The 22,279-nt window shown below is 46.4% G+C and overlaps 1 protein-coding gene across 1 annotated transcript in view; it reads right to left on the reverse strand.

The window, feature by feature from the left end:
* Window positions 1–22,279, reverse strand: part of ttn.2 (titin, tandem duplicate 2) — a 197,493-nt gene that overhangs the window by 81,547 nt on the left and 93,667 nt on the right. The window contains exons 100-128 of the mRNA XM_034561708.1: window positions 22,001–22,279; window positions 21,385–21,654; window positions 21,145–21,284; window positions 20,884–21,010; window positions 18,984–19,250; window positions 18,615–18,881; window positions 18,182–18,445; window positions 17,458–17,597; window positions 17,121–17,247; window positions 16,720–16,986; window positions 16,276–16,542; window positions 15,855–16,121; window positions 14,568–14,707; window positions 14,357–14,483; window positions 12,785–12,927; window positions 10,220–10,343; window positions 7,401–7,667; window positions 6,583–6,680; window positions 6,323–6,491; window positions 4,902–5,171; window positions 4,102–4,368; window positions 3,154–3,432; window positions 2,507–2,915; window positions 2,298–2,422; window positions 1,949–2,215; window positions 1,207–1,476; window positions 798–1,097; window positions 403–705; window positions 93–280 (exon numbers count right to left, since the gene is read on the reverse strand). Of these exons, the coding sequence (XP_034417599.1) occupies window positions 93–280; window positions 403–705; window positions 798–1,097; window positions 1,207–1,476; window positions 1,949–2,215; window positions 2,298–2,422; window positions 2,507–2,915; window positions 3,154–3,432; window positions 4,102–4,368; window positions 4,902–5,171; window positions 6,323–6,491; window positions 6,583–6,680; window positions 7,401–7,667; window positions 10,220–10,343; window positions 12,785–12,927; window positions 14,357–14,483; window positions 14,568–14,707; window positions 15,855–16,121; window positions 16,276–16,542; window positions 16,720–16,986; window positions 17,121–17,247; window positions 17,458–17,597; window positions 18,182–18,445; window positions 18,615–18,881; window positions 18,984–19,250; window positions 20,884–21,010; window positions 21,145–21,284; window positions 21,385–21,654; window positions 22,001–22,279 (6,428 nt within the window). The remainder of the gene's footprint in view (window positions 1–92; window positions 281–402; window positions 706–797; window positions 1,098–1,206; window positions 1,477–1,948; window positions 2,216–2,297; window positions 2,423–2,506; window positions 2,916–3,153; window positions 3,433–4,101; window positions 4,369–4,901; window positions 5,172–6,322; window positions 6,492–6,582; window positions 6,681–7,400; window positions 7,668–10,219; window positions 10,344–12,784; window positions 12,928–14,356; window positions 14,484–14,567; window positions 14,708–15,854; window positions 16,122–16,275; window positions 16,543–16,719; window positions 16,987–17,120; window positions 17,248–17,457; window positions 17,598–18,181; window positions 18,446–18,614; window positions 18,882–18,983; window positions 19,251–20,883; window positions 21,011–21,144; window positions 21,285–21,384; window positions 21,655–22,000) is intronic.

Here is a 22,279-nt window from a genome sequence, read left to right on the forward strand (position 1 = left end):
CGGGGACAGTGTTCAGCTCAAATAAAGTAAAAAGTTTTTTTTTTTATCCTGTGATAAAACACAACAAACACTCGAGCAGGATGCATTTGTACCTTGTAGGAGAGGTCGGGGCAGAGCCGAGCGTTGCAGCGGAGCCACTTGTCGGTTCCTTCCTCGCAGCGCTCGATGACGTATCCGGTGATCATGCTGCCGCCGTTCCTCAGAGGAGTCTCCCAGCTCAGCTGCACAGAGCTCTTGTTCTGGTCCTGGTGGACCAGGTTCTGAGGGGGACTGGGACACTCTGCAGGGGACGGACACAAACAAACAAACAAACAAACAAACAAACAAACGTTACTGGGTTCTGTGTACGTGTTATAAAGTAACATCGGCTGGTAATGAGCCTTCAGCTGGATGCAGACTTACCGATGGGATCCATGATCTTGACGGGCCGGGAGGCGGCACTGGGCTTGCCCTCGCCGGCTTTGTTCTGAGCTTTGACTCTGAAGATGTACTCCTTGTTCTCGATGACGTCGTTGATGACGGCGCTCAGGTCGTCGGCTTTGGTCACCTGCACGGGCGTCCACTTCACGGACGTCCTGTCGCGCAGCTCGACGACGTAAGAGGTGACGGGAGAGCCCCCGTCGGACTCGGGGGGCTCCCAGGAGACGCTGCAGCCGAACTTGGAGACGTTCCCCACGATCACGTTGAGAGGAGCCTCGGGAACATCTGAAAGGGATCGTTAGCAGGAGACAGTCCAGTGACCCGAGAGCAAACGGGTTATTTTACGTATATGCCGAGATTAATCACGCGGTTCTCACCAAACTTGTTCCTGGCCTGTACGGGTTTGTCGGTGTCCACGTTGGGTCCGCTGCCGACCCGGTTCCTGGCGCAGACCCTGAACAGGTACATGGAGTCCCTCTGGAGGCCGGTCACCGTGTACTCGGGACTCTCGGCGTGGTCGGTGGCCAGCGTCCAAGTCTTCCGCTTCACGTCGCGTCTCTCCACCACGTAGCCGGTGACCTTGCTGCCGCCGTCGCTCTCGGGCTCCTCCCACGCCAGGCTGACCTCGCCGTCGGCGGTGTCGACCACCTGCAGGTTCTTCACGGGTCCGGGGACATCTGGAAAAAAAAGAAAACACAAGGATACGGTTACATCGGCAGAAGAGTGAGCGACGGTTCACGGCGAGTTAAGAAGCAGAGAAACGGGAACAGTCTGATCTCAACTCACCGATGACCTCCAGGTTGATGAAGGCTTCTCCCTGTCCGTGTTTGTTCTTGATGATGACCTTGTAGCGGCCCTCGTCAGACTTCACGGGGTCCTTCAGGAGGTACTCTGTGCGGTCGGCAGATGTGTGGACGTTGTCTCTGGGCAGAGTCAGGCTGTCGTACAGCCAGTCGGCCTCGGCCTGCGGGTAGGCGCTGTAGGGGACGGCCATGGAGATGGGCTTCCTGGCGTCAGTAACGTAGGTCTGGTCTGTGGTCTTGATCTGAGGCACCGCTGGAGGAGGAGGAGGCAGCAAGAAGACGCCGTCAGAGAGACTAGTAGATGTGTACAGATCCGCCCTCACGGTGGGAAATAAAGTGTTACTGACGATAGCTTTTATCAGCACATCTGTATTCATGCTTTCTGAACAATCTGTGTTGAAATCGACGAGAGCAACACTAACAACGTTAGCAGCAACGCTAACGGCTAACAAAACAAAACGATATGCATCTGCCGATAAGGATCAATGATCTCAAAGTTATATTTCCTGATCTGATCTAAGAGTTTTATGATCCGTTGCACCACTAACAACAACATCCTGTTTTCATTCTTCTTTTCAATCACTTTTTAGTCTTTTCATGCTTTCCTTCGACAGCTACTGAAACAAACTGTTACTGATCCCCTGATTAGTCCAGGTACCATCTCCAGGTCCTGGATCACAAGGACACACAGTGGCCCCTCAGTGACGGCGTTCTGCTGCTCTCACCTGCCAGCTCCAGCTTGGCTCTGGCGTCTTTGTCCTTGACGACGATCCTGTACTCTCCCTGATCTCGAGGTCGGATCTCACAGACCTGCAGCCGGTGGACTTTGCCCTCGCTCACCATCTGGTATTTGTCTCCCTGGACGACCGTCATGTTGTTCCTCAACCACTTCACCTCCTGCCGGTCCTTGTTGAGCTCCACCTCGAACACGATGTCCGAGCCCGGGGGTTCGAACGCGTCCTGAGGCGGTCTGACGATCTCCACCGGGGTCTCTGCAGGGAACAGGGAACAGATCAATGAGGAGCAGGAACAGGAGAGGAAGTGGTTTACACTGAAGGACCCAAAGAACCGTACCGTCAACAAAGAGCCGGGCTCTGGTTCTCTTCTCGTCCACGCCACAGGCGTACTCGCACTCATCGTCGGGTCTGCACTCCTTGATACGCAAGGTGCAGAGCTTCCCGTCTCTTTCAAACGTGTATCTGGGAGAATAAACACAAGTTATTGACTTGAAAACCTTCACAAAGTATAAACACAGTAACGTTCCGAGTTCCTAAACGACGCACCTCGGTCCTTCTCTGATCTCACGTCCGTTCCTGTACCACTTGGCGTCGGCCTTCTCTTTGGTCAGCTTGCAGGTGAACTCCGCGTCGTCGAACTCGGTGATGGTCTGGTCCTTGAGTTGCATGCTGAAGTCCGTGGGCGCCTCGCTGATGATCAGCTCGGCGGTGGACTTGCTGTCTCCGGCCGCGGCGGTGTACTCGCCCTCGTCCGCCAGCGTGCAGTCTTTGATGGTCAGCGTGTGCTTGTCTTTGTCCACGCGGTAGACCACGCGCTTGTTGAAGGCGATCTCCTCGCCGGCCTTCATCCACTTCAGGGTGGCGTTGGGCCGGTTGACCTTGCAGGAGAAGCTGATGGTCTTCTTCTCCTGAGTGTCGATGTCCTCCAGAGGAACCACGATCCTCAGGCTCTCCTCTGAACAACACAAAGCACCACAACACGTGATCGAGACGTTCCAGACCACACAGACTGAAACAATCGTTGATATGTCACCCAGAATTTAGTGTAATGGAAATAATTCAGGTCATCTTGTAAACAAACTAATTTATAGTATAAATCCTGTGATCCAGTATTTGGGAGTTACGATCCGGACTCAAAAAAATAACACTGACTCTTTTACTGTGGACCTAAAATGTCTCCGGGCATCACCGACCTTTGACCGTGAGGTTGCAGGAGCTCTTGGCCTGCTCCGCCCTCTGATTGGTCAGGCTGATGGTGTAGTTGGCCTCGTCTCCCTTCTGGGCGTCTCTGATCCTCAGGGAGAAGACGTTGTCTCTCTGGACCATCACGTACTTGCTGCTCTCGAATATCGTCTCCTCGTTCTTCAGCCACTTGGCCTTCGCTCCCTCTGAGTTCACCTCGCAGTTCAGGACCACCTCCTGACCTTCTTTGGCCTCCATGTCCTTCAGCGGCGTGATGACCTTCAGTTTCTCTGCAGGACAGAAACACCAGAGACCAGTGGGATTATTGTCAGGCTCAATCTCTGGAAGTGGTTTTGGTAAAAATGTAACTTAAGCTGGAATGAAAAGCAATTTTCGTTCCCATATTTAAATTATGTTTCGTTAAAGATTTGAAAAGTAACTAAACTAAATAAACTTGAATTAAAATATGAGATAAAACAATTGTTTTGGTGCTGTTTTTTGTTCTTGGTCGCAACTGAAAGTTGAAAACTATCAAAGTTAAACCTAAAAAAATATACAAAATCCAACAAAAGAAGAAACAACAAATTTCGCCTCACAAATCTCAGATGTATGAAACAGTTTTTGACTTTCTAACTAATAAGGAGACAAAAAGTAAATTCTATAAATGAAACTAATTAAAAGGTGTCGTTCTTCTCAGCTGCTATTTTTGTTGATAAAACTGGGTTTTTCCTGATCCGATGTGAGGTCAAAGGTCAGGGATGTCGTATGTGTACAGATTGTAAAGCCCTCTGAGGGGAGTTTGTGATTTGTGATTTTGGGCGATTCAAAATAAACTGAATTTAATTTAATTTAATGTTTTCCCGAGAGAAAAATCAGCAGAACAAAGTAGGAAAGAGTGCAAATAAACAATAACAAAAATTGTAGTAAATTGCATTTTGTCTGAAGTGGGTGGGGCTTACCCAGCACGGTGAGGTCAGCGCCAGCTCTGGTCGGTCCGATCATCACCACGTATCCGCCCTCGTCTCCGGGCTCGCAGCTCCCGATGACCAGCGTGCGTCGCTTGCCGTCGCTCACCATCTGGTGCTTGTCGCCCGCCTGCAGCTCCTTGTCGCCCTTCAGCCATTTGACCTCGTAGGTTTCTTTGGAGACGGAGCAGGTGAACTCCGCCTTCTCGCCCTCCACCACCTCCTGGCTCTGAGGCCTGGAGATGAACTCGGCCGCCAGCTCTGAAACACAAGAAGCGCCGCGAGAGGTCAGAGGTCAGCGAGTTTCACGCAGCCATTGAACTTCTCTACGGAAGCCCTGAGAGGCAAACATTAAAAATAAAATCCGGGTTTTCATCTTCTGTGTTTAGGACTTAAGAACACGTGAGTAGAATTATGTTAATTTATTTTCATGTCATGATCCTGAAAATAAATTAATTAATAATTACAGTCTCACAGATGAAAATAAATAAACTAAATAAGATAATGTGTATCTTTTATTTTTACATGGCAAAACTTTCTGCATAGTTTTTATGACTTAGGAACTTTAAGTAATAAATTATTTAGAAGATTTCTCTGAGAGCTTCCGTGTCGAACGTAGTTTCACTCTTTCGTTACGTTACATTAATTAATTTGTGTTTAATAAAATCTGCAGCTCTCTTTGTTTAAAAACCTTATCTTAGACTTTTCACGAGTGGTCTTTAATCTGTATAAAACATTCATTATTATCTTGAGGAGCTTCAGAGACATGCAGAAGTCATCTGGTCTTTCTTCACCGTTGATCTTGAGGCCCCCGGAGGTCTTGATGCTGGGACTCAGCCTGCAGTTGTAGTCTCCGGCGTCGCTCATCTTCAGGTCCTGGATGAGGAGGATCCTCCTCTTGCCGTCCACGATGTGCTCGTAGCGGCCGCCCTCCGGCAGCTCCTCGTCTCCTTTGTACCAGGTGACGTCGGCGCCGGGTTTGGACACCTCGCAGATCAGCTTCACGCTGTCCGTCTCCGTCCCCTCCACGTTGGACAGGTTCTTGCTGAACCTGGCCTCCTCCTCTGCAGAGAGGAACAGACGTCAGAGAACCTTCTGGAACCTTCTGAGCTTTAATCAACACGTTTTAACATCTCCTTTGAAACCATAAGTAACAAATACTAGAGAGACTAAAGAACACCGTCAGCTGATTTACGTTCAAATGTTGTTTTTAATGTTGTAACAAAATATGTTTATGTTATAACAAGATGTTATAACAATATGTTCATGTTATAACAATATTTTTATGTTAAAACGAGATGTTTTCATGTTAAAACAAGATGTTTATGTTATAACAAGATGTTAAAACAAGATGTTTTCATGTTATAACACACAATGTTATGTTATAACAGGATGTTTTCACGTTAAAACGCAATGTTTTCATGTTATAACAAGATGTTTTCATGTTATAACAAGATGTTATAACAAAATGTTTATGTTATAACAAGATGTTTATGTTATAACAAGATGTTATAACAAGATGTTTATGTAAAAACAAGATGTTATAACATGATGTTTATGTTGTAACGAGATGTTTTCATGTTAAAACAAGATGTTTATTTATGTTATAACACAATGTTTTCATGTTATAACACACAATGTTATGTTATAACAGGATGTTTTCACATTAAAACGCAACGTTTTCATGTTATAACAAGATGTGTTCATGTTATAACAAGATGTTTATGTTATAACAAGATGTTAAAACAAGAAGTGTTCATCTTATAACACAATGTTTTCATGTTATAACACACAATGTTATGTTATAACAGGATGTTTTCACATTAAAACGCAACGTTTTCATGTTATAACAAGATGTGTTCATGTTATAACAAGATGTTTATGTTATAACAAGATGTTATAACAAGAAGTGTTCATGTTATAACACAATGTTTTCACGTTATAACACAATGTTTTCATGTTATAACAAGATCTTTTCATGTTATAACAAGATGTTTATGTTATAACAAGATGTTATAACAAGAAGTGTTCATGTTATAACAATGTTTTCACGTTATAACACAATGTTTTCATGTTATAACAAGATCTTTTCATGTTATAACAAGATGTTTATGTTATAACAAGATGTTATAACAAGAAGTGTTCATGTTATAACACAATGTTTTCACGTTATAACAAGATCTTTTCATGTTATAGACTCGTGTTGAAGTCTCACCGATGACGGTCAGCATGCCGCAGGACTTGGAGGTCTTGGCATCACATTCGTATTCGGCCTCGTCGTCGAACACGGACTTGTGGACGATGAGGACGTGTTGGCGACCTTGAGCGATTATTTCGTACTTCTTCCCCTTTCTGATTTCACTTCCGTCTCTAAACCAGCGGACCTGCACGGGACGCAAAGAGGAGATCCCAGAGGTCAGGGACCCAGAAACCACCTCCAGCTCCCTTCGTTCTCATTTCATCAAACAAACTCACTTTGACGTCTTCTCTGGAAACTTCACACTCAAACCTGGCGGATTCCTTCTCCTTCACCTCCACGTCATGAAGAGGCTTCGAGAACTCGATATGTTGAGCTGTGGTCACACGGGACGATTATTAAATCATCATCATATAATTATTTAATATCCTATCATATCATCATATTGTATTATTATCATATCAGAATATTATTGTATCATCATATTATTAGTTTTAAGAGTTTTCTTTGCGTCTCGTCTCTTAGCGGGTGATTTGGTCCTGTTGGTTCCCCCAGAACGTGACCTTCAGCCGCACCGGGGCGGTTCTCAGCCCTCTGAGGTCTGATGGGGATCCTCCTGGGTGGCTCTCTTTAGGGGTTTTCCAGGTAGTCTAACTGGTAACTTGCTCAGGGTTTGGGGTTGGACTTTTCTGGCCTGGGAACACCTCAGGGTTCCCCAAGGAGAGGGACGTCAAAGGTACCCTTCCAACCCAAGACCCGGTCCCAGATAAGAGGAACATGATGGATGGATGGGTCAGCTGTTACAGAGGGTTCCTTAACTTTAACGAAGGATTCCCTAACGTTGTTGACAGGGTTCCTGAAGTCTCATTAAGGGTTCTTTAACACTATTTATTCTTGACTCATGAATTGATTCTTTAACTTTTCTGTGTTATTGAAGGTTCCTTAACTTTAAGAGGTTTTAAACCTCTGATCTGGTCCTGAACTAGAGCATTGACGTGGTTTCCCTAATGAAAGGTTCCTGTAGTGAGGAGTCCCTTGACCCTAAGAAGGTTCCTGAACTCTTCTCCACCTGCGTTGTTCTACCAGCTGTACTCACGCTCCACGTTGAGGAAGCAGGAGGTCTTGAAGTCCTTGGCGTCACACGCGTAGGTCTTGGCGTCGTCCGGAGAGCAGTCGTGGATCACCAGCGCTCTCTTGCGTCCGTCGACGACCATCTCGTACTTCTTGGTCTTCCTGATCTCCTGTCCGTCCCTGAACCATCGTACCTCTGCGTTCTCTCTGGAAACCTCACACTCCAGCGTGGCGGTCGCCTCCTCCTCCACCGTCTGGTCCTCCAGAGGCTTGGAGAACTCCACCGCCGGCTCTGCACGCACACACACAGCCGTTAAGGTTCGTCTACGAGGCATCAGAGTCCAGTAGAGTCATGAGAGTCCACTAGAACCAGTAGAGTCATCAGAGTCCACTAGAACCAGTAGAGTCATGAGAGTCCACTAGAACCAGTAGAGTCATCAGAGTCCACTAGAACCAGTAGAGTCATGAGAGTCCAATAGAACCAGTATAGTCATCAGAGTCCACTAGAACCAGTAGAGTCATGAGAGTCCACTAGAACCAGTAGAGTCATCAGAGTCCACTAGAACCAGTAGAGTCATGAGAGTCCACTAGAACCAGTAGAGTCATCAGAGTCCACTAGAACCAGTAGAGTCATGAGAGTCCACTAGAACCAGTAGAGTCATCAGAGTCCACTAGAACCAGTAGAGTCATGAGAGTCCACTAGAACCAGTAGAGTCATCAGAGTCCAGTAGAACCAGTAGAGTCATCAGAGTCCACTAGAACCAGTAGAGTCATGAGAGTCCACTAGAACCAGTAGAGTCATCAGAGTCCAGTAGAGTCATCAGAATCCAGTAGAGTCATCAGAATCCAGTAGAGTCATCAGAGTCCACTAGAACCAGTAGAGTCATCAGAGTCCACTAGAACCAGTAGAGTCATGAGAGTCCACTAGAACCAGTAGAGTCATCAGAGTCCACTAGAACCAGTAGAGTCATCAGAGTCCACTAGAACCAGTAGAGTCATCAGAGTCCACTAGAACCAGTAGAGTCATGAGAGTCCAATAGAACCAGTAGAGTCATGAGAGTCCACTAGAACCAGTAGAGTCATCAGAGTCCACTAGAACCAGTAGAGTCATGAGAGTCCAATAGAACCAGTAGAGTCATCAGAGTCCAGTAGAGTCATCAGAATCCAGTAGAGTCATCAGAGTCCACTAGAACCAGTAGAGTCATCAGAGTCCACTAGAACCAGTAGAGTCATCAGAGTCCACTAGAACCAGTAGAGTCATCAGAGTCCACTAGAACCAGTAGAGCCATCAGAGTCCACTAGAGTCATCAGAATCCAGTAGAGTCATCAGAGTCCACTAGAACCAGTTGAGTCATCAGAGTCCACTAGAACCAGTAGAGTCATCAGAGTCCACTAGAACCAGTAGAGTCATCAGAGTCCAGTAGAACCAGTAGAGTCATCAGAGTCCACTAGAGTCATCAGAGTCCACTAGAACCAGTAGAGTCATGAGAGTCCACTAGAACCAGTAGAGTCATCAGAGTCCACTAGAACCAGTAGAGCCATCAGAGTCCACTAGAACCAGTAGAGCCATCAGAGTCCACTAGAACCAGTAGAGTCATCAGAGTCCAGTAGAACCAGTAGAGTCATCAGAGTCCACTAGAGTCATCAGAATCCAGTAGAGTCATCAGAGTCCACTAGAACCAGTTGAGTCATCAGAGCCCACTAGAACCAGTAGAGTCATCAGAGCCCACTAGAACCAGTAGAGTCATCAGAGTCCACTAGAACCAGTAGAGTCATCAGAGTCCAGTAGAACCAGTAGAGTCATCAGAGTCCACTAGAACCAGTAGAGCCATCAGAGTCCACTAGAGTCATCAGAATCCAGTAGAGTCATCAGAGTCCACTAGAACCAGTTGAGTCATCAGAGTCCACTAGAACCAGTAGAGTCATCAGAGTCCAATAGAACCAGTAGAGTCATCAGAGTCCACTAGAACCAGTAGAGTCATCAGAGTCCACTAGAACCAGTAGAATCATCAGAGTCCACTAGAACCAGTAGAGCCATCAGAGTCCACTAGAACCAGTAGAGTCATGAGAGTTCACTAGAACCAGTAGAGTCATGAGAATCCAGTAGAACCAGTACAGTCATGAGAGTCCAGTAAAACCAGTAGAATCATGAGAGTCCAGTAGAGTCATCTGAGTCCACTAGAACCAGTAGAGTCATCAGATTCCACTAGAACCAGTATATTTATCATAGTCCAGTAGAGTCATCAGAGTCCACTAGAACCAGTAGAGTCATCATAGCCCAGTAGAACCAGTAGACTCATCATAGCCCAGTAGAACCAGTAAAGTCATCATAGCCCAGTAGAACCATCATAGCCCAGTAGAACCAGTAGAGTCATCATAGCCCAGTAGAACCAGTAGAACCATCATAGCCCAGTAGAACCAGTAGAGTCATCATAGCCCAGTAGAGTCATCATAGCCCAGTAGAACCAGTAGAGTCATCATAGCCCAGTAGAACCAGTAGAACCATCATAGCCCAGTAGAACCAGTAGAGTCATCATAGCCCAGTAGAGTCATCAGAGTCCACTAGAACCAGTAGAGTCATCATAGCCCAGTAGAACCAGTAGAGTCATCATAGCCCAGTAGAACCAGTAGAACCATCATAGCCCAGTAGAACCAGTAGAGTCATCATAGCCCAGTAGAGTCATCATAGCCCAGTAGAACCAGTAGAACCATCATAGCCCAGTAGAACCAGTAGAGTCATCATAGCCCAGTAGAGTCATCATAGCCCAGTAGTACCAGTAGGACCATCATAGCCAAGTAGAACCAGTAGAGTCATCATAGCCCAGTAGAACCAGTAGAACTGACCTTTGACGATGAGGTTGGCATCAGTCTGGAAGTCTTTGGCGGTGAGTTTAACTTGTCCGGCTTCATTCAGACGAACGTCCCTCAGAGTCAAACTGTGGACTTTAGCCTCCGCCTTCAGCACCACCTGTTGAACGGAGTCAAGAGGAGGGTTTAACCTGCCCTGAACACCACCTGTCAGGTTCATAGGAGTCACCAATAGGGTTTAACCTGCCCTGAACACCACCTGCCAGGTTCATAGGAGTCACCATTGGGTTTAACCTGCCCTGAACACCACCTGTCAGGTTCATAGGAGTCACCAATAGGGTTTAACCTGCCCTGAACACCTCCTGTCAGGTTCATAAGAGTCATAACCAGGGTTTAACCTGCCCTGAACACCTCCTGTCAGGTTCATAGGAGTCACCAATAGGGTTTAACCTGCCCTGAACACCACCTGTCAGGTTCATAAGAGTCATAATTAGGGTTTAACCTGCCCTGAACACCACCTGTCAGGTTCATAGGAGTCACCAATAGGGTTTAACCTGCCCTGAACACCACCTGTCAGGTTCATAAGAGTCATAACTAGGGTTTAACCTGCCCTGAACACCACCTGTCAGGTTCATAGGAGTCACCAATAGGGTTTAACCTGCCCTGAACACCACCTGTCAGGTTCATAAGAGTCATAACCAGGGTTTAACCTGCCCTGAACACCACCTGTCAGGTTCATAAGAGTCATAATAGGGTTTAACCTGCCCTGAACACCACCTGTCAGGTTCATAGGAGTCACCAATAGCGTTTAACCTGCCCTGAACACCACCTGTCAGGTTCATAGGAGTCACCAATAGGGTTTAACCTGCCCTGAACACCACCTGTCAGGTTCATAGGAGTCACCAATAGAGTTTAACCTGCCCTGAACACCACCTGTCAGGTTCATAAGAGTCATAACTAGGGTTTAACCTGCCCTGAACACAACCTAAAGGCTCAACAGAGTCAGTTAAGAAATAGGGTTAGCATGCCCTGAACTACACCTGTCAGGTGTACAATGGACACTCGGAGAGCCTGAACATTGTATTACAGAGACCAGTGAGTCAGAGATGTGTTAGTTCTGTTTGTGCCTGTCGGGTGTTCAGCATACACTCTATAGTCATATTAGCCATATCACTATGTTTTTCATCCCTGAACACTGTCTGTGAGGTTCACGAGACACAGGGGGGAACAGAGTGAAGTTTGGGTTCTTGGGACTCGAGCACATGCAGAGTCAGCTGAGCTCTGACAGCTGGAACGAGCGCAGGCAGCTGCTCTGCTGCCCCGATTTAAACAGCGTGACCTTTGACACCTGCCTCCCATCCACAGACTGTATTTCACACCGAGCCCACAGAAACATAACCCACGGAGAGGAATTAAACATTTAGTGATTATGACATCGTCAAAGTTTCCTTAATCTCAAGAATTACAAAAGAAAAACAATAACAATGTATCTGTATTTCTTTGTTGTAATATAAAAACATTTTTAATTGTTTTTCCATTGATCATTTTTAGTTTTAGTTTCAACATTAAACTTTTTCATTGACGGATGAAGTGAAATAGAAAACTCAAACTAGCTGCAGCTAAAAGGTTTTTTCTTTTGTTGTGTTTTTAATTTTTATTTTCAGCTGATAAAAGAATAAAAACCTCCTTTGTGTTTTTTTTGTTCTCAATGTTTACATCCAAGTCTTTTTCCTCCTCTAAAGACTTTAATCTTGTGTGTGTGTGTGTGTGTGCGTGTGTGTGTGTGCGTGCGTGCGTGCGTGCCTGCGTGTGTGTGTGTGTGTGTGTGTGTGTGTGTATTGTTTTATTGGTTTCCTGAAGGTCTTGTAAACATCAATAAAGAGTTTACGAAGTTCTCACTGACACAAATGAACTAACTTCTGTGTCTTTGGTGTCTTTTCTCTCCAGGATTAAAGCACCAAAGCTTTATTTGTATTTACTTTACGTTCATGAATATCTATCTTTGGTTTTAGCCCCAATCTTAAACGGTAATTCTCTGCACGACTTTAGGAGTAAATCTTTGATGTAAACAACCGACACTAGTTTCTGTTTTGGCTGCGTTACGATTTATTTAAACCACGTTAACGTGTTTATTTCCTGCAATCTGGTTTGTTGATGTGCCGTAAATGTCAGAGAGACTTCAGGCGTCATGGGACACCTCACACTTCTGGGGTTACATCTGATAATCAAAGTGATTCTGCCTCTCGACTGGACGTGGCCTCGGGGGGGAAACGGTGAAACCAGCGGAGCTGTCAAACAGCTCCTGTTGCCATCTGCCCTGCGCCTCAAGCTCCCGCAGCCGGTAAAAATAACCCGGAGAAACGCTTGCGGGGCAGAAAAAGCCTGCAGCCTGCGTTCTCTCAAAACCAGGATCGAGTGCTCGGCTGGAATCCCGAACCTGCAGCAGCAGGCCCTTATATGCAGACAGGCCAGCGCTGCAGGGCCCGAGGACCCCGAACATTGTGTACAAACAGCGTGCTGTGGGACCGGGACCCCCACGAGGCCCGGACCCCAGGAGGGTCTGCATGCCAACGGGTGTAGTGTGTCAGGAAGAGGACTTACTCTGTCGCCAGGCTCCACCTTGGACCCTCCCAGGAACCACTCGACGGCGATGCCCTCGTAGGACAGCTCGCACTCGAAGGTGGCGGTCTCCCCCGCCGTCACGGTGGCGTCATTCAGGGGTCTCGCCAGGCCGATCACTCGGGCTTTGGATTGGGGAGAAGACATGATTAGTCCCCGCCCCTGAAACCGGTCAATAGATCCACAAAGTCCAGAGAGAAGCGGCTAATCCTCAGAGGCCGGTCCTCATGGTGCGGTCGAGCTGCAGGGCAACTGGAGACCGCCTCTCTGGGACGCGGCACTCGGGGGGCTAGCTCATTAGCATGCGACCTGTGAGGGACGGGGTCGCGTCCTCCCCCCTGCCAATCACTGCCAGCACACTCTACATAAGGCGTGCGGTTTCTAAAATAACCGAGGGCCGCTATTGGCCGAGAGCCCACCTCTGCCGAACCCCTCGGGGGGATTCAATCTGCTCCTGTCAATCACCGGCCTGAAATATTTCCTGGAAAAGGAGAATGTGGAGCTCCTGGCAGGAGTTACGCAACGTCCTGTGGAGGGAAGGCCTGAGATCCGAACGCAGCGCTTTAGACCGACGTTGAGTGTTCACCGCCGGCTTCCTCGCATGCCGGGATTAAAGCCCCGTAATCACCGGCAGTTAGAGTGACAGGTCCTCTTTCAGGCTCGGAGGAGCCAGACGGACCCTTAAAGTCACTGAGGAGCTTTAACGGTCCGTCAGGACGGCGTTTCGGGGACATTGGAGGTCAAAATAACACTAATTATGTTGCAAGAGGGAAATATTCAGAGAAATAACTTAAAATATGAATTGTGGTTTTCTTGTTCAAAGGTTGCCGTGAACACACAAACATTTTCTTTCATCTTCATAAATAAATATATGAACATAATTCATGTTTTTTTTACAAAATCGTTAATCTTGTAATATGATATATATATAATATTATTATGTATAATCTCTGAATATTAAAGATATTAACATAAAACTCTTTTCTTTAGTTTTTGTGAATGTATTTAAATTATGATATTTATTCACAACATGAAATTCATCATAAATGACAGACCGGTTGAAAAAAAACTAAAAGCATGAACAAACTAATTAAAAAAAAAAAAAAGTTTAGCTTGTGGATGATACAATCCGTTAGCCTAGCTTAGCATCGAACTACCGGATTATTTATTCACACATTAACTGTTTTCTTTTGAAGAAAATGTTTTAACAATTAAATTCTTCAAAAGTGAAAAGTTTGCAGGATTCATCTTTCCTAATTGTTCCTCACCTACGAGCTTCATCATTGTTTAAACGAGGTGACGTACGGAAGCCCACAGGGACTCTAAATGTTTCATGTATTATCATTTTAGTGAAGTCCCGTACAGGTTTTCTCAGAGCCGACCAATCAGGGCGGAGCAGACGCTCCATGCTTCATGAGAGGAGAACCCGTCTGGTGAGTTAGGTTCACGTGATGAATGTGTAGAAAAATAAACCAGTGTCGTCTGCATAGAGGAAGACTTTCCTGGACTTTAACAGGCGTTTCATAGACTGTTGTCTGTGTCGTGTGATGTCACCTTTGACCCTGAGCTGAGCCGTAGATTTGGCGTTCGCTGCAGAGAAGTCGACACTTCCTGCCATGTCCTTTTTGCAGTTGAAGAGGATCAAAATGTGTCGGGATCCCTCTTCCTTGATCTCCACGTCCTGAGAAACAAACAAACCATCATTCGACGTGTTCATCTGCAGCCGGAGCTCACGCCAAACCGTGTCGTAGGTGTTTAGTCTTACAGAAGACGGGTGGAGCGTCTCTCCCTTCAGCTTCCAGGTGGAGTGAAGATCCTCCGCAGAGATCTCCGTCTCAAACTTGGCCGTCTCGGTCTCGGTGACCTCCACGCTGTAAAGCGGGCGGAGGACCTTGATGTCGCGCTCTGCAGAGGTTTAGGAGAATGTCAGAGGAAGCCAGGCAGAAGGTGGAGCCGACTTAGAGAACTATATATATATATATATATATATATATATCATACACACAGAGTGAAGAACTGAAACAACATTTACAGTGAAACAAAAAATCATGAAGACACAGAAACACAAGATACGAAGACACAAATTTACAGTGAAACAAAGAACTCCGTGTCTCATGAAGACACAACAACTCAAAGATACGAAGACATGAAGACACAAAGATACAAAGACATGAAGACACAAAGACATGAAGACACAAAGACATGAAGACACAAAGACACAAAGACATGAAGACACAAAGACACAAAGACATGAAGACACAAAGACACAAAGACACAAAGACATGAAGACACAGAACAGCTGACGCTCTCATTCAGAGCGACTTACAAAACTAACTTCAGCAGGAACTTTATAAATTGGAAATGATCAATGTTTATGAGGACATTTATGAATTATGTTAACTACCAGAAAGAATCAAACTGTCTAAAAGTATTTCTCTGTAATGTAAAACAAGCAACACACTGTTTACAAGAAGTGAAGTTTATAACTATAGACGATAGTTAAACATTTAAAAGCTTGTAAATATGTTCTGACAGTTTGAGATCCTAATTTTTGCTTGCTTTTATATTTTCTGTGCTTATTTCACATTTTATTTTGAATTTAGTCTATTTTAAATCATGTTGCTTTAAATTAACGGTATTTTAAGATTCTCATTTTCTGAAAATATTTTGAGCAGTAAAAGTGGTTAAAATTGCGCCATGAAATGTCCTGTAAAATATAAATGTTCCTAATTAATACAAATATAAATCAATACAAATAAGTAAATGACAAATGTACATGAGTACAATATTAATATTGTGTATTAATACACAATATTAATATTTTGTATATGAACGCTCATATGAACATCTGAGTGAAGAGACATTAACATATTCATGTCTCCGTTATTGCTTCAGAGTCCATATTCGTGTTCCTATACACAGTTCTGATGAAGATGGACACAAACAGGACGCAGCAATGGAGGACGGAGGGGAAGCGGGGGCTTCGGGCCAATGGCGGTGGGCGGGGCCAGTCCGGTCAGGGGGAGGGGCCTCATCTCTCCGCAGGCATTACCTTCGATGTTCAGGTCGGCGGAGGTTTTGTCGGTGCCGCAGTCGCAGGTGAACGCTCCCATGTGGCTCTTCGCCGCCTTCTTGATCACCAGCATGCGCTTCCTGCCGTCCGATTGGAGGAGAACGTTCTTGGAGGGGAAGATTTCGTCTCCGCCCTTGAACCACCGGACCTCGGCGCCGGCCTTGCTCACCTCGCAGGACAGAATCACCTCGTCCTTCTCCACGGCGGTGTAGTTTTGGAGCCTCGCCGAGAAGTACAAGTCGCCCTCTGCAGGAAGACACGTGACGACGACGACGACAACAACAACAACAACAACAAGCAGCTTACAGTTTAGAAACACGGGGGTCAGGGAATGCGGACCGAGAAGTCCTCGCTGAGGTCAAGTCTGGGTGTCATTGCTGGGAACCTCAGGGATACTGACCGAGCACGGTGAGCATGGCCTCTGAGGTCTTGCCGGCAGCCTCCACTTTGATCATGGAGGTGTCGTCGATGGTGACCTCCTTGAAGGCCAGCGTGTGGACCTTTCCCAGGTCCGACATGTGCACCACCTTGCTGGGGTGCAGGCGGACGTCGTTTCTGTACCAGACCACCGGGATATTTTCGTGGGAGAGTTCCACACTGAACTCGGCGGTTTCACGCTCCTTCACAGTCACGTCTTTAATGGGCTTGATAAATTCAAGGCGAATACCTGACAAACACAAATTATATATATATATATATATATATATATATATATATATATATATACACACACAAACATGTCGGGGATTAGATCTAGAGTCGACACCCAGTTGGTGAGACATCAACACGTACGGACTGTAACGGTGACGCGCTCAAAAGGCTCAGAACACATCGCACCATTTACCTTTGATAATCAACTTTCCAGACGTCCGTTTGTCTTCAGCCTCAAACATGTACTTGGCTTCGTCTTCGTATTTGGCAGATTTGACAACGAGAGCGTGTCTCGTTCCCTCCACCAGGAGTTCAAACTTATCGTCGTCGGACAACTCCTGAGAGCCCTTCAGCCAACGGAAGCTTTTGGGCTCTCGGGAAACTTCCAGCTCAAACTTGGCTTCGTCCTTTTCGTACACGTGCACGTCGGCCAGCGGCGTGATGAACGAGACGGGCGGCTCTGTTGATTCAGACAGACGGTCAGTACGACCGGCGGTGACACAGAACAACGATAAGACTTTAAGAGGAACCCGTGCGCTCAAAGAAGAGAACCCCTGTGTCTTAAAGAGGCGGAGCGAGGACGGGAACGCTCACCCTTCACTTTCAGGTTAGCAGAACTCTTGGCATCGGCGGCGGTGAACGCCACCTTGCCCGTTAGAGGCACTTTGCAGTTGTACAACACCAGCGTGTGTTTGGAACCGTCCTCCACGATCTCAACATCCTGCAGACGAGCGACAGACTCGTCAGTTATAAACAAAGAGGGTTCAAAGAAAAGGCCCCCCGGGTCGGTCCACTTTCATTTCGATAGCTAACGAGAGATCAAACGTTCCCGTGAGTCACATCTCAACCCGACAGGTTTGACATGTGACGTCACCACGTCTGGCTTTAATCAAAGTGAACCCAACCAAAAGGTTATTTTGAGGAGACGTACGGCGGATGCACTGAGAAGTTCTCCGTTCAGCCTCCACTGGCCGTGGACGTCGTCCTCGCTGAGCTCCACCTCGAATCGGGCGGTCTCTCCGTCAAACACCTCGACGCCGTACACCGGCCGAACCACCTTGATGTGGCGAGCTGACGTTCAAGAGACGGGAAGAAACTCTTACTGAATACATTGAGACAAACGTGACATGAATACAAATACTCAGACAACAGACGGGCACAGACACGACGGAGAAACCTCCTTTATTGAGCAACCTTGTCATCGGACCACAAAGAACCGATGACCCTCAGTGGTGGCTCTGCCAGAGGAGGTGGACCCTCACCCCACACCTAACGTCTGAGGAGCCATGGGTTCTTTATGGACATGTTCGATGACCGAGGTGCCACAGTTCTTCAGAATATACTGAAGAACATTAAAGGGTTAGTTTCTCCACAGAGGAGGTGGTTCTGGTCGAGGACCCATGAACCCCCCCGCAGAGCCCATGGAGAGACGGGTGGAAGAACACTACAAGAGGACCGATGGTCAACAGGAGCCGGATCATCAGGGAGGAACTCTTGTAGTGCGTTTCTACCACGGAGGGATGAGAGAGACCACACTCAGGTGGTGTTATGGGGAGCTGCCGATGGGTCTGGAGGTTTGGTTAGGAGGCGGTGCAGATGGAGCTACAGAGGGCGTGACAAGACGCAGGAAGTCGCCCCGAAACTAAATTCTTTACCTTCAATGTGAAGCGTCGCCGTCGTCTTGTCGGTTCCACAATCGCACACGTACGCTCCTTTGTCTTCGCCTCCCACTTTCTTGATGACGAGGGTTCTGCGTTTGCCCTCGGCCTTAACGGCCACCATCTTAGAGGTCTTGACCTCGGCCTCGTCGTGGTACCACGTGACTTCCACGTCTTTGCTGAGCTCGCAATCTAGAACCACCTCGTCTTTCTCCACTGCAGTGTAGTCCTGCAGCTTCACTGTGAAGTACGCGTCTCCCTCTGGAAGGGGGACATTTTCGGGTGACTCTCCATGAACAACACATAAACAACTGTGTGTACTACACACAAACAACACACACATACATGTACACACATATATATATACATACGTATACATAGGAGGACAGACAGGAAGAGGAGGACACACAGAGGATTACTGGTGGGTTACCTATGACCGTCAGGTTGGCCATGGAAGGAATTCCTTTGGCCTCGGCCTTAATCTGGCAAGTGTCATCGAGAGTCACTTCCTTTATCTCGAGCACGTGTTTGTCTCCGTCCATGTGAATGACCACCGTCCTGCTCGGGTGAATCTTCACGTCGTTCTTGTACCAGGTGACGGGGACGTCCGGGTGAGAAAGCTCCAGCTCGAAGCGAGCCGTCGTGCCTTCCTTCACGGTTTGGTCCTTTATCGGCGAGATGAATTTGAGCCTGATACCTACAACGGTGTTAGTGAAGCATGTCCATACGAGTTAGTGTGAAAGAGCAGCTCAACGGAGTCAGAGTAATAAAGACCCAGTCATGGCGGCCCGGCACTTACCCTCCACTGTGAGTCGAGCCGTGGACGTTTTGTCCAAAACGGCGACGGTGTACTCGTCCTCGTCGTCAAATTCACAGCAGTTTATGACCAGCATGTGCTTCTTTCCATCATCGATGATGTCATACTTTTGGTCTGTGGTGATGACGTCGGCGCCTCTGTACCACATGACCTTAGAGACATCCTTCGTGATGATGCATTCAAACTTAGCCTGTTTCTTTTCAGGCACAGAAATGTCCTTCAGCGGGACAACAAAGTCCATTTCGATCTCTGGGTTAAAAGGTGACACAGGTACAGAACATCAACAACAACACCACAACAACACCACAACAACAGGGGCAGCAGTCTACAGCCGGTGGCCAGTGTAGTTTTGGGTTGTACCCCTCCGTGGAATCAAACCGGCCGGTGTTCATGTGATCGTGGCTCATGGACGGTGCACTCGGGTTAATGCCACCGTCTCCTACAGAAACCCTACTGGAGACATCTTCAGGTCGTGGAGGTCACTGTGCATCTGCTTTGGGGCGTTGAAGGACTCCATGTGACGAGGGCTGGCACGTCTTTCTGGTAACGAGGTGTCTTCATGAAACACTGACTTGGGCTTTCACCCTGAGGAAGGACCGGTCCAAGCTGACTTCAGTTTCATCACCAGTTGACAAGAATCTCCATCCTCAGGTCATTCGTCTTTCTTCACCAGTCACCTCTTGTTTGATCGACCATTTAATGTTAATTAAATCCAATAGTGACTGAACTCCATGATCTGCTGCTAAATCTCAGTGATTTCCCATCTGGCGTAGTGACCCATACGTGAACACGCGCTGGTTTAAATAAACTGGCCACTGAACGTAGATTTAACATCAAAAACATTTAGACGATTCTCTGAAGAATGACATCACAACACACGTTTTCAACAGAACATTTACCATGAAACAGACAACCAAGAGAACATTTACCATGAAACAGACAACAAAGTGAACATTCACCTTGAAACAGACAACAAAGAGAACATTTACCATGAAACAGACAACAAAGTGAACATTCACCATGAAACAGACAACAAAGTGAACATTCACCTTGAAACAGACAACAAAGTGAACATTCACCTTGAAACAGACAACAAAGTGAACATTCACCTTGAAACAGACAACAAAGAGAACATTTACCATGAAACAGACAACAAAGTGAACATTTACCATGAAACAGACAACAAAGAGAACATTCACCTTGAAACAGACAACAAAGAGAACATTTACCATGAAACAGACAACAAAGAGAACATTCACCTTGAAACAGACAACAAAGAGAACATTTACCATGAAACAGACAACAAAGAGAACATTTACCATGAAACAGACAACAAAGAGAACATTCACCTTGAAACAGACAACAAAGTGAACATTTACCATGAAACAGACAACAAAGAGAACATTTACCATGAAACAGACAACAAAGAGAACATTCACCTTGAAACAGACAACAAAGAGAACATTCACCTTGAAACAGACAACAAAGAGAACATTCACCTTGAAACAGACAACAAAGAGAACATTTACCATGAAACAGACAACAAAGTGAACATTTACCATGAAACAGACAACAAAGTGAACATTTACCATGAAACAGACAACAAAGTGAACATTTACCATGAAACAGACAACAAAGAGAACATTCACCTTGAAACAGACAACAGAATAAAACACGGGATCCTTTTGGAGCTCCTCTTCTTTCCGGACTGCATAAAATCTCGAAGGATGACGCAAATAATGAATTGAACTCCTCCACTCTCCTCAATAAAGATCTAAGGTCCGCTCTCACGTGCCATGAAGCTTTATTTTATTTCCCACAGACCTTACACCTTTATTTTTCCTGAAGTCATGGTACGTTTGTAGCCAGGAGTTCTTCTTACCTTTGACATTGAGCATTGCGCTGGTTATGGCATTGAGAGCCTGGTAGGACACTTCTCCGGCCTGGTCCACCTGGCAGTTCTTCAGAATGAGTCTACGAACCCCACCCTCCATTTGGATGTCGCACATCTGGTGAACACGTCACAGGACATTTATATTTATATATATATATATATATATATATACACACTATATAAAGTAATAACAATGACCATGCACAAGTAAAAAAACATGCATTAGGAAACAAGTCCATGAATTCCTACCGGGGATCTGGTCAAAACCTCTCCTTTGAGCTTCCATTCTCCTGGAACATCCTCCTCAGAGATCTCCGTCTCAAACTTGGCGTCTTCCTTCTCGACCACCTCCACGCTGGCCAGAGGCTTCAGGATCTCTGCCTCCCGCTCTGAGAAAGAGGTGGAATCAGTACTCGTGAGAATCAACCAAACAGACAGATAAACTGTGAAAGGGACTGAAGTCAAAATAAAGAAAGTAGGTGGATAAACCTCCAAGTGTAAGCTTGGCCGTGTAGACGCGTCCCTCCACCTCCATGGCGTATTCTGCTACGTCATCGGGCTGACAGTTCTTGATGGTAAGCGTCAGCAACTTTCCATCCTTCTTGATCTCCACCTTGTCAGAAGGAGTGACCTCGGTCTCTCCTTTGAGCCACTTCCAGTTGGGGCTTTCCTTGAACAGCTCACATCTAAACGTGGCCTCTGCCTTCGGTTTCACGTGCTGGTCTCTCAGTGGTTTCACGATCCAATCTTTGATGATTTCTATTGGAGGAGAAGGTTACTGAATCAGTGTCTAACGAACCAATAGAAAACTGCAGTTTGAAGTGAAGCTGAAGGAGAGGAATTAAGATAAGATAAGCCTTTCTTCGTCCCGCAGTGGGGACATTTCCAGGATTACAGCAGCAAAGGTTCTCCTGATCTGTCCAAGATGTGAATTTGATTATCTGAACTTTGCTGACATTTACTTCTCGACATCAAGATGAAAAAAATTGTTCAAAAGTATTGAAATATAGTGTTACATGTCGTCAGCGTATTGTGACATTTCCATAGAAAACCCTGGAATTGATGTCTGCTATGTGTTTGCTAGTATGGATCCTATTTCGCTCACCAATGATTTTGACATTGGTTGCAGTCTTGACGTCCTCCTGGCCGACCACCTCACACGAGTAGAGTCCAGTGTTGGCCTCGGTGGTGCTCTGGATGGTCACGGTGTGCTGCATACCGATGATGTTGATCTGAATCTTCCCGGCCTGTTTCTTCAGGACCTCTCCGTTCCTCTTCCATTTCACGTCTCTCTCTTTGTTCAGCTCACAGGTCATATACAGAGGCTGACCCTTCAGAACCGAGGTATCCTCCTCCAGCTCTTTGATCCACTTCACAGGCAGCT

Source organism: Cyclopterus lumpus, chromosome 21 (assembly GCF_009769545.1).
Source record: "Cyclopterus lumpus isolate fCycLum1 chromosome 21, fCycLum1.pri, whole genome shotgun sequence".
In the NCBI taxonomy this organism is placed as follows: Eukaryota; Metazoa; Chordata; class Actinopteri; order Perciformes; family Cyclopteridae; genus Cyclopterus; species Cyclopterus lumpus.